This window comes from Dipodomys merriami, unplaced genomic scaffold (genome assembly GCF_024711535.1).
Source record: "Dipodomys merriami isolate MVZ:Mamm:240054 unplaced genomic scaffold, mDipMer1.0.p SCAF_2, whole genome shotgun sequence".
NCBI lineage: Eukaryota > Metazoa > Chordata > Mammalia > Rodentia > Heteromyidae > Dipodomys > Dipodomys merriami.
Window position 1 is genome coordinate 21,723,515 of NW_027203381.1, and position 13,629 is coordinate 21,737,143.

At 40.9% G+C, this 13,629-nt stretch overlaps 1 protein-coding gene across 2 annotated transcripts in view; it reads right to left on the minus strand.

Annotated features, from left to right (window-relative positions):
- Positions 1 to 3,731: 3,731 nt before the first annotated feature.
- Positions 3,732 to 13,629, minus strand: part of Setbp1 (SET binding protein 1) — a 359,817-nt gene continuing 349,919 nt past the window's right edge. For both annotated transcript variants that reach the window (XM_070029245.1, XM_070029244.1), the window contains one exon: positions 3,732 to 9,076. In XM_070029245.1, coding sequence (XP_069885346.1) covers positions 8,457 to 9,076 — 620 coding nt within the window. In that variant the 3' untranslated portion in view covers positions 3,732 to 8,456. The remainder of the gene's footprint in view (positions 9,077 to 13,629) is intronic.

Here is a 13,629-nt window from a genome sequence, read left to right on the forward strand (position 1 = left end):
GTGGTTAGCAAAGGTATCTTTCTGCAGCAATGATGCAGTTAAGTGTTGTGATTATGGTGACAGTTACACAAAGCCATACATGTGACAGAATTGTGCATAAATCACACACACAGCCACAGCCAGGCATGGAATGAGTTATCCACACAACCACGTGGATCTAAATAAACTCAGTGGGTTTCGCCAATGTCAGTTCCATGCTGTTGATGCCACACTGGGACTCTGTGAGGTGTTGGCATGAAGGAGAACAGTTGGGAGGGCGCTGCACAAGACTTCCTCCAATGTTCCTTTGCAACCTTCTCTGAATCTGTAATTGTTTCAAAATAAAAGCCCCAGAAGTCTTTGGAAAACTGAAAAAAAAAAAAAAAAACTTTTTCCTTGAGGTTCTTGGGGATTGAATCCAGGGCTTCAAACATGCTAGGCAATCACTCTACCAATTGCATTCACCAACCCTTTTATTTTTATTTTGTTTTTACATTCAGGCACTCACTAACTTTGCCCGGGCTAGTGATCAACTCTTCAATCCACCTCCCAAGTAGCTGAAAGTGAAGATAAACTGAGGACATCTATTGTCTACTAGTTTAGTGAATTATATTGTTAAGGATATCCTGCTGAAGTTTGACCTTGTATGGTTTCACTGTTTTCTTCCCACCATTCCCAACAAAGAGCTGGGATGATTGTTTTGGGGGTGGGAGAATAGGGTATTCTGGAGAATGGAGCATTGCTGTCTAAAACGGGACATGTGTCTCTTGGGTGTGTAACTGGTGTTGGAATTCTCAGGGGTAAGGGCGGTTTGGATATTATGAAGAAGAAGAAGAGGCAAAGGTAATTGAATTTGATGCTATTTTTCAGGGATATATAGTAGATCCCTATTGCTTTTAAAAAGCTCTGTTTTCACTACAACCCTTTTGTGAGGATGAAGAAAAGATGCCCAGTTTGAGCAGATACCACACCAAGAATACATAAATACATAGCTCAGTAAAGAGAGTATAGGCTGGGGCTGGGAAGGTGGCTCAGTGGTATAGTGCTGTGGCTCAAGTGATATAGAGTGCTAGCCTTGATCTTGAAGAGCTGAGGAATAGCGCCCAGGCCCAGAGTTCAGGCCCCACAGCAGAGAGAGAGAGAGAGAGAGAGAGAGAGAGAGAGAGAGAGAGAGAGAGAGAGAGAGAGAGAGAGAGAGAGAGAGAGAGAGAGAGAGAGAGAGAGAGAGAGAGAGAGAGAGAGAGAGAGAGAGAGAGCTGGATTTCAGCCCTCATTTTCTTTTTCAGCCAGGTCTCTTCATGCAAGGAAAAAATCGATGTAACCTAAGTAATCTCACCCTGTCACATTATGAATTATGAAAGGCAATTATGAAAGGCAGTAAATGAGTGGTTCAAGAGTTACTCATGAGTTATATCACGAGCCTCCCAGAAGGATATGGAATTTGAATTAAGCTCTAAAAATGAATAGAATTTGTATAATCAGAGAATGGAGAGAGGACATTCACTATGTAGGTAGGTTTGGTGGAATAAAACTCAATGAGGCTTTGTCATTCTTGCTCATCATCACCTTCTTGGAACGTGGCAATGAGCTAGGAAGAAAAGAAGGAAAACAGGATTTGATTATACACTCTTACACCATATTCTGCAACTTATCCCCTCTGTTCACATCTACCTGTACTGAGCCAATAGGACTGCTGAGGCAACCCCAGGATGCCACCAGCTTTGCACAAGGGTGAGTGCACAAATGGAGTGAAGGAGGGGAGAGGTGGAAATTTTAAGGTAAACCCTATGAGGAAAATACAAAGATGACAGTCAGAGAGACAAGACCCCGAGACTATTACAGACATCACAGGGTTAAACCCCACACTTTACAAAGTAGACAAGTGATGAACATGTTTTACTACTAGGGACCGATCAGAAACAACCAATGTCTTGATTCGTATTTCACTGTTCTATGTGTTAAAGGGAATTAAGCTTTAAAATATCAGACTTAATATTGAGACGGTATGTGTGGTTTCTAACATTTCTCATTTGTGCCTCCCTAATGCTGCCATATGTGAATGTGAATAACACCTTGGAACCAGTTTTTCCCTTAAATTATCCTGGAAATCAAAAGCATTTCCTCCAGGAATGTGTATTGCCATTGTTTCATAGCAATTAAAAATCTGGGAATTGGTGGTGTTTCCCATAGAAGTCGAAGTGTTCATAATAACCATAGAAATACACATTGCACACATTATCCTCCCATTTTTCCAATCTTTTGTACACCCATTCATTATCTCCTCAAACCTATAAAGAGCCTTTGATGACCTGGGGCCAATCCTTCAGCTCTGTCATCCCATAATTTCCTCTCCCTGTGGCATGCCTGACAGGTTGTTGAGGTGGTGACTAATTTCCGACATTCTCATTCTTCTAGCATTTCCCCAATATACGCAGTTAGGCTGGTTTGTGTCCATCCCCTCTGGGCATGCATTTGACAATAAAAGCAGAGGAGAACAAACTAAAAAGCCAGCTTTTAACTTTGAAACACCCACAAAGTGGGCAAATAGAACATGGCACAGAGACACAATTTAGGAGGCAGTTGGAGTGAGGCTTGGCCAGAACTTTACTTTCTTTCCTGTCAATGATTCCTTGTCTTTGGACCTCAGATTCTGCTGGGCTGGTAGAAGGGATTCTTAAAAATTAATACATCTGTGCTGTAGAAAAATTCGAAAATGTATATTCTTTCTACTCATCTATTTGTATACTAGCTGTATAGCAGACATGCACACACCACTTGGCTTGTGAGACTCCTCTGTGTCACAAATACTTCATGACCTAATAAATGTCACAGTGGGTCGTATTAGTGATTAGGGGTAAGCAATTGCCCCTAACATTTCCTTTGGGAAGAGGAGTCTCTGCTGATAAGAAGGCAAAGGAAAAGAAAATGCCATAAATGATGTACATTGAATACAAAAGTAGAATGTGCAAATTATACTTCCAAATAGAATTTTAAATATAAATTAAAAATTAGGATAGGAAAATGAGGAATGTGGTAACAATGTTTCAAACAAATGTACTCATTACCTTACTTATTTAATTGTAACCCCCTGCTCATTACCTTTCCAATAGAGATTAAATAAAATCAGGACAGGGAAATATGGGAAGAGAAAGGACAAAGGGTAGGGCTCTCTTATTCCTCTGAGACCCCCATCACCGTTTGACAGTTTGTCACATTCTCTGTAAACTGCTAATTCTGTGGTCTAATGTTAAGTGTGCAAGGTGATCCACAGCAAGAAAACTTAATGTACAATCTGGGTAGGGTGATCAGTGACTGGCTTTTCCTTAACCTTTCCTTTCTATTGTTCCAATAAAACATTTAAGTCCAGCCAGGGAGCCTTCATTCAGAAAAATGACCTCATGGTATACTTAAACAATGTAGCCTCTGTGTATGTGTTCTTCTAAACATGGAGGGTAAGATGGGTCTTTAGCCCCCTACCATACCAGAGGTCTATCAGTTCTCAGACTCAACCCTGGCTCCATGTGCAGAGAGTACCATATTCTCTCAACAGAAGCCCAGCAAATGAGACTTCCGACTTGCCCACCATGTCTTTTCTCACATCACACAAAAGAGGTTTGGCTAGATCTTGTCAATGATTCTGTATCCAGTTGGTGTGAGCAAAGACCCCCAAATGCTATTAAAACTGCTTAGCGATGTGAACCAGATGGAAAAGCAAACAAAAGAATTCACGACTCATGTTAGACTGAATTGAATGTCTTTAATTTCACACAATGAATAACATATGAATAGGATTAACTTTTTTTTTTTAATAGTTAAGTGCTCTATACTGTGCTAACCTGATCTGGTAGCAAAAAAGACTGAGCTTTCTTTTAGAAAAAAATGTTTAAAACCCAACATCTAAGACCATGAGGAGCATGACAGTAAAGCATGCCAGGTGTAGCTACGCCTCAAGTGACAGCAAGTCCATGTTCATTTTAAATGTACAAAAATGCTTTATGAATAAAAACTGTTACAAAAAGAACATTTCAAACAATGTACAATTTTTCTTGCCTCTATATTCAATAAAATACAAATACATTTTTTGTTCTAAAATATGTTTACATACAATCAAAGTAGGACATGCAAATTACACTTTAAAAAAGGCTTTTAAAAACCACTTATGAATACAAACTAAAAATTAGCCAGCACGACTTGTAAGACAATCTTGTGCCCCATTTTTTTTCTTTTGAAATATATATGTACATATTTAACACATCATGTGCATTTATTATTATTTAAGAAATAGATTTTTTTTAAAAAAAAAAAAAAAAAGGAAGAAAGAGAAAGACACCAATCTAGGGTGGAACTGCCCTTCCGAGTCGACCAGTTGGCAGTTCTTCACAATTTCCCCCCTTTAGTGTTTATTGTACCTGGGCAAGTGGGCGTTAGGTATCCAGGAAGTTTCTTCCTTGGTTGATATGTGCTTCTAAGACTGTTCCCCAAGTGACTGCATCCGACAGGGAAGGCAGGCTCCTCAGTGGGGTGAACTCTCCAAGAAACAAGAGGCAGACGGCGCCTTGTATTGTGGAAAGAAACTTTAAACACCAAGAAAATGCTACGGTATATTACAGTTTTGAGTTTCTAGGCACTGTGATGACATTATCTGTATGCTCTGGCATTTGGAGCATTGTGATATGATAGGGTAGTGTTGAGGGAAAATGTCTAGATTTATCTACTTTTACATAATGAGTAGGACTGAAAATCCTGCGACGTAACACTTAAATGGCTTTTGAGGCATTTCAGCTTCTGCCACCCCCTCTCCCTCTCCACACTACAGTTGGCATTTAAAGGCTTTGGAAATGTATGGATAGACTTTAGACAGTTCCCAGGTAAATCTTCCTAGCGATAGGGGAAAAAATACTCTCCAAAAGCTTATTATCTAAATATTGTTGAGTAATAAGCTAGGCATGGGATTTTCTACTTAAGTCCTAATACCAAATCCTTTATGATCTCCATGTAATACATCACCTTATACTATAATTCTGTCACCACTTGCTTATCATATTTATAGACCCAGCAATGTGTAGAACACAAATTCTGGCTGCCACTGAACATGGCCTTTCATTCCAGACAGTAGCCAAGTCGCAGTAATTTTCTAGCAGCCCTTAGTCACCTTCCCTGGGCTGCTAGTATCTGCTGAATCCTAGGCCTGCCAAGTCAAAAAGCAACCCTATATCCTCTCCTTTCCTTTGACCTTTCTTCCTTGGGTTGTAGCCAGACCTGGGCTACTTCAGGACATAAAACTTCAACTCCTTTCATTTGAGATGAGGGATCAATAAACTAGTGGCCCCTTAGTACAGTAGATTAAAGATTCATCAGTACCTCTAAGGAACTTTTGTGTCTAGACTTCATCATCTTCTCATCCCTAGTAAGACTTCTTATACTATAGGTTGGGTCCATACTTGTATAATGAAGGTGAGTATTCCAGAATAAGAAAAGGAAATAAAAACCAGTGGGTGTTTCTTAATCCAAAATATTTCCATGTTGCAAATGTTTAGTCTTGTGCATCTCAAATGACCTCCTCTCAAAATAAAAATGCAACCCCACAAGGCAGTGTTGGGTGTCTAAAGGCAATGTTGTGTGAGTAAAGACCTCCACGCTCTAGTTTAAAAGAGTTGGCTTCTCTTCCTGGTTCCACAACTTACTAAATGTAAAACTTGATTAGCCTGCACAGAAGAGGAGGGGTAAAGGAAAGAGGGTAGTCAGAGAATAAGGAAGTGATTACACTGATGAGCTGAGTCAAGTTCTGAAAGATAAGAAAAACAAAGCAATGAAACATGGAGGGAGTCACCAGGTGACGGAGGGTCACTATGGGTGACTGGACTTGCTCCCACCTTCAAGGCCCTATTTAGAATATGCCAAAAATATTCTCAGCATACCAGGTGGAAGAGCTTCCTATCCATGAGAGAGTTTGAACCCCCTCCACTGTATCTCTCCAGGAATATCTTTCATTGGCTTAATAATTCTACTCTATTCCAAAGTTATCTGGAGTTCCTTACTTATTTGAGGGTAATGCCAATTTTAAACTTGGGGTTTTCTTCTAAGTTTTCCAAGCCTTGGATTACTGTTCTGCAAGAAGATTTAGCCCATTTACAGAATGGATTTGAGAGCCTGTACGACACAGGAAGGACAAAGGGCAAAAGAAAAGAAACGAAGGAAATGATTTTCCAAATCCAACAGGAAGAGAAACCTCTTTATGGCTTAATTGGAATGAAAATGGTAGCTCTTTCTTAGCAATGGCAGGGTGAGAGAGGCTAATTTAAACCTTCCTCTCCAGCGACTTCAGAACGGCTCAGACCGGGCTTGAGAATGACAGATTGAAAATAGCGGTTTGATTTTGTGTTCAACTTGTGTGAAATGCCATAGGTCAACCCAGGTCACAAACTGAGTATCTAGGATATAAGCTTTAAAGTACAATCTTTTAAACCTACATATCTCTAGGATACGTGTGGCTGACCTGGTGGGCAGCAAATGGTGTGAAGAACACAAGAGACGGTGCTTTGTGGGATGGCTCTTAGGTGATTTCAAACATCACACACCAGAGATGCTTGCAAGCATATTGAGATTTTGAAATTTATTCCCATAGATACCCCATCATTTATTCTCTTCTGTTCACAAGGAAGACCCCTTCCTCTTTCAGGAAATAATATTGCATTGTGAAGTGATAATTCAATTTCCAACTGGTCTCAACTTCCGGTAAAGAAACTTAATTTGGAGGTAAAGCAGATATTCTAATTCCCATTAAGAAATTTCATTCTGTTTTTGTCACCTGTTCTATAATCTACTATGCCAGGTATTTCTGATGTCTTAAGAAAGGTAAGGGGAAGAGTTAAGGGAGGAAATTGAAAATATTTATATGAATTTTAAAAAACATCTATGGCAATGGAATAATTTTAAATTCATTCAGCGTCTTCTTAACATGTTTTACGTGGGCTGTGGGTAATAGAATATCTGTCCACGTTAAACCAATGGCTAGTGTACAACTTGGATGAGAAATGTACAGTTGAAATTGACCATTTAAAAGACAATTTGTCACACACAGTTTGCATCCATGCAGACTGATAGATTTATAATTACATTATGTACAAAAATGTTTTAGTGTATTAAGGCAACCACAGTTTGGATACTTTGTCCAAGGTGGCTAGATACAATTGGAGTGGTGATACCCTTTGAACTTTTTTTTGTTTGTTTTTAATTTTTTTTAGATAAGAACACTTACTCCCATTTGCTTTTAAGAAATAATTAGCGAGAGATAATGGACTTCTATTGTCTTTTTGTTTTTGTTTCTCAACAATCTATGACAGGTTTCTTTGTATGATAAAAAAAAAATTCACATACCAGGGCATTGCTAGACAATTTTCTTCTGTTGGGTTGGAGCTTTTAATTTTTGGTAGCTTGTCAGGAATTCCATCTTCTGTGGGGTATTAAAACTAATTTTTTTTTCCTGCCTGTTTTCTACCGATATGTTGTCAGTATAAAAATAACCTGGTTGACGACTTCAGTCAACATATCCCGCATCTGCTGAGAGTTGCTTATTAAAAGGGCTCTGTCAATACTGAGTATCTGCTTCACAATGATTGGAATTCAAAGCCATGTTCCTTGGGATAGAGCACGCTAAGGGTGAACTTTACAACACAGGTAAGATTTACATTATTTAAACATGTACCAAGAAAAGGGCAGCGAGTTAAGGAAAAGCGCACAGGGAAGTACAATGGACAAAGGAAAAGCAGGAACAGAAGGTGTAAAAGTCAGTGTATGTGAGCTAGAGGAGGCCTGTGGAAGAATGTGAATGCAGGTCTAAGGTCACCTGTCGCTAAGAGCCCACCACCTGATCATGTGATTCTATCTGAGAAACTGTATTTTGTTAACGGAAAGATTCACCTTGAGGATGACGCCAGTGCCCCAAAGCCTAGCAGGGATTGAAAACACGGAAAGAAATAGGAACCAAACAAAAACCAAAAACCCGATTAAGTGAAAGTGGGTTATAACCAAGCCCGTGGAATGTTTCCTAAGTGAGGGTGTTTTCCCTTTTGACATTTTTCCTGGCCAGCACACGAGCTCAGAATCAAGGGCACACCTTAGATGTGAGGGACTCGGAGGAGGGGCTGGCAGAGAGCACCAGCCTTCTGCTTCTGGGTGGGTGGGTGGGGTGGGGGTGGGGTCTCCTGCTTCCTGCAGAGGATCTGGCCACACTCAAGTTGACAACTATGCCCCGGTGCAGCCTGGACCAGCTGCTGCATTTCCTTGGCGATCCCAAGAACTCCCTCTCTTCCCCCTTCCCCCAGGGCATGGATGGTTCAACCCCCTCATCTGGCCCCCATCCTGCCCGCCCAGCCCGTGTCCCTGCAGTGGGGGAGGCTACCCCCTGTTCCTGCTCGCTGCACTTCCAAGGCGTCAGTCAAGTCCCCAGCCCTCGGGTTCAGACGTCCAGACCTGCCCTAGGCGAGGACATCACTCTCGCTCCCACGGGACTTCCTGGACCTTTTGGCCTTCACCTCCTCTTCCTGGGGAAGGGGCTGCTGCGGTGGGGGCGGCTGCTGCTGTGGAGGCTGCCCTGGAGGCTGAGGTTTGTGTTTCCTCTTCCCACCTCGGGGGGTCTTGGGCAGAGGAGGGGGTGGAGGTGGGGGTGGGGGTGGAGGCAGGGGGGGAGGAGGGGGCGGGGGCAGAGGCGGTGCCTCCCGGGCCATGTGGATGACAGCCTCAATGGTGGCCATGATGGTGTCCTGGCTGGTGGCCGGCTCCAGTACAAGCGGGCTCAGGCTAGGCTTTTGGCCCCTTTTGCTAGGAAGGTCAATGCATTTTTCCAGCACTGGCATTTGGTCTCTGGAGTCCTCATCGAATTGGGTGGGCTGCTTCCGGGGTCGCCCTCGCCTCTTCTTGACGAAGTTGTTGCCTGTCTTTGATTGTCTCTGCAGCCGCTTGGCCTTCAGGATCTTGTTCACGTGGTCCAGGTTCTTCTTGGTGGACAGTATCTTGGTGTAGTTGCACATCTTCCGCACCTCGCACTGGATGGCTTCGATCTCCCGCCGCTTGAACCGCTTCTTCAGGGAGGAGCTGGCTGCAGAGGGCAAGAGAAAAGAACCTGAGCACATGACTCCAGGACAGCAAGACATGGGCACTGCACGGATATCAAGTGTTCTGTCTGGTGGTAAGAATCATGAAGGCTGAGAATGTAGCTCAGGGGTAGGACCCACAGCCCTGGGTTGGATTCCCAGCCCTGCAAAAAGTTGTTCTAAGAACAAGTAATCAAGGGGGAGGGGGGGTGTAAATTTGATCAGAGCACATTCTGTTCATGCATAGAACCCTTTGTATAGTTCATTTGCACTAAGAGAGAATTATGGATACTTTGGAAGTGACTCAGTACTTGGCTATTTTTTTTTTTAGTGTTTCTTCTTTATTCACTTTGAAAACAAAAATAAACTATGTTTTGATTCTGTTACAGGTGCAGCGTGTTTCAGTTTGCATTATTTCAGTTCTCACAGTTACAAGAAACAGTCATTCTACGTTAAGGACATGAAAACTGGCACTTGGCCTTGAATGACAGGAACAATAGCCAAACTACAATATATATATTTCTTCATTATTTTCCTTACCATTGATTTAATATTTTAGCCAAGCCTTTCATATTCAGCCCAACTCAATTTAGCATTCAATTATGCTTCCTCTTTTTTGTGGATGTTGAATGAATACAATGACCCATAGCCCTCCACAGCCTGCAGTATGATCACATAGGACACACTACTGATGTCTTACAAATGAGACCTTGACCTGATCTAGAATATGTCACCAAACTGTTGTGTTAACCTTCATCTATCTATGAGGGGGGGTTACTTCCTGAACACTTTAGTTAGGATGGCAGTCTTTTCCCATGTCAGGATTGCCTGGTGATGTCCAATTAACCAACTCCTTCCAAACCAGTTCATCCTGGGAACCTCCAGGGAAATGTCCGCCAGGTGTTTCTGAATCACTTACCCTCCCCCTGCTGAACTGTTGCTTGCAAAGAGCTCTTTTCATGTGCTGGTGGCCAGATGCGCCTCTTTTTTATGAGCCCAACTTCTCAGGAAGTCCTGTACTGTGCCACTAAATGGCCTTCAGAGCTGCTTCGTTTTGAAGTTCAGACACCATAAAGTGTGAATGGCTTCAAGACATGCCAGCCTTTTGCCTTTAGCTCATTCTTTCCCTTTTTATTGTGTGCAAGCAGGCACATGTACACATACCTGTGTATGTGTGTGTGTGTGTAAACAGACACGCACATGTATGTGCATGCACCCTTGGACACACTGCCCCTTCTCCACTCTGGCTATCAGTAAACTTACCAATTTGTTGTTGTGATTTACCCTAAATGTTTAACCCTGAAGAAGCAAGCCTGGGTAAAAGACCTAGGTCAAAAGGGGATGTAATTCATCTCAGTATCTTAGTTTACTGTGCCCTTCCATTATTTTATTCATGTACCATTAGGGAAACAGAATACATATCTTAAGAGAAGGAAGGAGGGGAAAAAAAGCGTAAAACTTGGACACTACTCTCCTTCATTCTTGGGTACTCCCACTTCATTCTTTCCCCTGTCTCCCCACTTCTCTCTCATGCTGTGGCCATCACAGACCTCCAGGAAGGTTTTATTTGAAGTTATTTATGCCACTAGCTTCATGGAGTGGGAAGCGCTGAGTTCCATAGGCCGGGTCAAACTGCTACAGCTTTTGGCCAAAGGTCAGCTAGACTGACTGAGCAATGAATAACTACTGAGCGATCTTTAAAATAAGTTATAAAGATCAAAATAGAACAAAGCCAGAGTGAGCTTCTGACTATAAAAATAAAACTTTTGTAGTTAGTCTTGTAAAAAAAAAAGAAAGAAAGAAAAGCTTGTTCAATTATCAGTTCTCAGATGCAGGCACTGATTCTGGTCTGGCTTTGTGTCTCTAAAAGGGCCTCGCATGGTGCCTCCTTCCTGGGCAGGATTTAAAGGTTGTTTCTGCACTGACAAATCAGACTAATCACTGCTGCCTCAGAGCACAACCCTTAAGAGAGATTTAGTTTGGATTTTTAAAGTGACTCTTGCAAATACAGGGACACTAAGAGTTAGCAGGCCTCCCTTTAGAAGCAAGGATTTACTTTGTGCCACTCACAAGCAAAAGAAAACTAGATCCAAGAAACTTCTGGTATTATTTCAAATAAAGGATCCATTTGCAGTTATATTTTCCCTTTCGTTTATACTATTTAACAAGAAAGAAAATGCTATGTGACATATACTCCAAAACTCCAAGCAGAAAGTAAACAATTTGGCTAATATTCATTACAGCATGAAAACCTGAAGTAAATAAGTGAGTTGACACTATTAACCAAGGGAAGTTTGATTGAAATACTCCAGGAACTTTTTGGGGGCAAATATAGCCAATGGATTAGCCTTCTTTCTTTTTGGAATAAAATGCCAAAAGACAACAAAAACCTAGTAGATAATCTCATACTCATTATGTAGAGCATGTAGCTTTGACTCATCATACTTCTGTCTCAGGATGTAGACCAACATTCCTTATGTTTTATTATTACTCTCTCTCTCTCTTTCCTCCACTATTGATTGAGCTAAATATTTGCTCTCTTTCCTCTTCACATGCTTGTGTTTTTATTTTCATTTCATTTGTAGATATCTAAGTGGTAAAAATTAAATCTGAAACCATGTAATGTTGGCATTGGTGTAAGGGACTAGGATTGTTGTAGATTGTTCATGAAAGCATAAAGTGACATAATCACCTTGGACTCTTATGGGGTAAAAACTATTAGAGTTGAAGATGTATAGGTTCATTTCCCAGCAGCCCCATCTCAAAGGAGCCTCTTTACTCACTTACAATAGGAAGCAAAGGATGCAAAAGGGTTTCCTCCACAATGACTTTATAGAACTTTACTAAGCTTTGGAGAACAGTCTATTTAGCCAAATTTTCTGGAATGGTGAAAACATTCTTTATCTGTACCATTCCATATGGTAGCCACTAGCTACACATGCCTACTGAGCACTTACAAGGTAGCTAGTATGATTGAGAGTTAATATTTAATTGTAGTTGTCACATTTTCCAAGGAGACTTACTTTATAGACAGCAAAGGTCTAGAGTGAACCAACTCAAAATTCAGAGAGAAGGATAGGCAAGGATACCTTGAAATATATAGGACACAAAGAGCTCCAGATAGCAAAATGGAAAGTGTGGGGACTTACAATTAAACAACATGGTGTCTCAAAAACATATATGTGTGTGTGTGTGTGTGTGTGTGATACATATATATATACATATATATGATACATATATATATACACACACACATATATATGTTTTTGAGACATCATGTGTATACACACACACACACACACATATGGGTGTATACATATACATACACATTTCAGGTGAATGGAGGGAAAAATTATACATTTAAAACTCTTAAGAAACAGGATGACCTTATTTGAATGCCAATTTAAATAAAGTGTTAAAAGACGTCATCAAATAAGTTTAAATTTGAACCTGGCCTGGACATTCCTAATCATGGTAAATTTTCTTAGTTGCAGTTACTGCTTTGTGACCATCTTCTTATTTTTCAGAAATGTATACCGAAGTACTTATGGGTGAAATCATGAGGTGTCAGAGACTGGCATCAACATAACAAGGAAAAGGGGAAGTAAGAAGAGGTAATGTGGAAAAAAAGTGATCGATTGTGAGTTTATACTGTTGAAGCTGAATGAAAGATAGATGGGCTTTATTAATCTTATTCTACCTGCTTTGGTATATGCGTAACGTTTTCAATGATACAAGGTTTAAAAGCTATAAAAGATAAATGGCACAACAGTATTTCCCCAGAATCTCAGGACTGAAGAGAGTTCTGTTTTTAACCCACTGGGGGATTTATTTCACCTATAACATTTTGTAAGAATAGGAGACATCTTTAGTGGAGAGCATGTACCCATGACTTCCCTAGAAAGCACACAGTGATTGCTGCTCTCCCTCATGGCACCACAGTGTGGGAGACCAAATGTATTCTCTGTTTCAACTGTGCCCAACAGCAAGTAGAAGTCACAAATGTTCACTGGGAGTGTTACAACTTAGCATCTCCCTTCCTTTCATACATTGTAATGTTTGGGTTTTTCCCCCTACATCTACTGAACATCTGAATTATATTTTGTTCTTATGCTTATTATCCAAACATTCAGCTGAGACTCATTATCCTTGTGTGTGAATAATAGCAGAGTGTGTATAATGGAAAGAGCCTTCCGTGTAGGGAAATGAACCAGGATGAATCTTTCATGCCTCTTGGTCTCCCTTCATTTCTTACATTGCCTGGATAGAATAGATACTCTCCAAGCTCACTTCTGGACTAGACCTTTCTCCTAGACTCATTAGCCATTGCTTTCCCAAAATATGAGGCGGCTTTCTAAAACACGTATTTCTGAAATATTTATTAAATCCTAGTGTGAGGGGCAGAAGACTTTGGACTTGGCAGGATTTGATATTCGCAACTCATTCTCCTTATTGCTTTGCTGTCTCTCTAAATCTTTACAGATTTTTCTCTCTTCAACTTGTTTCATTATTTCGATAGTGATTTCTGGCCTGTAAGATTGATACCATATTTGCTCTC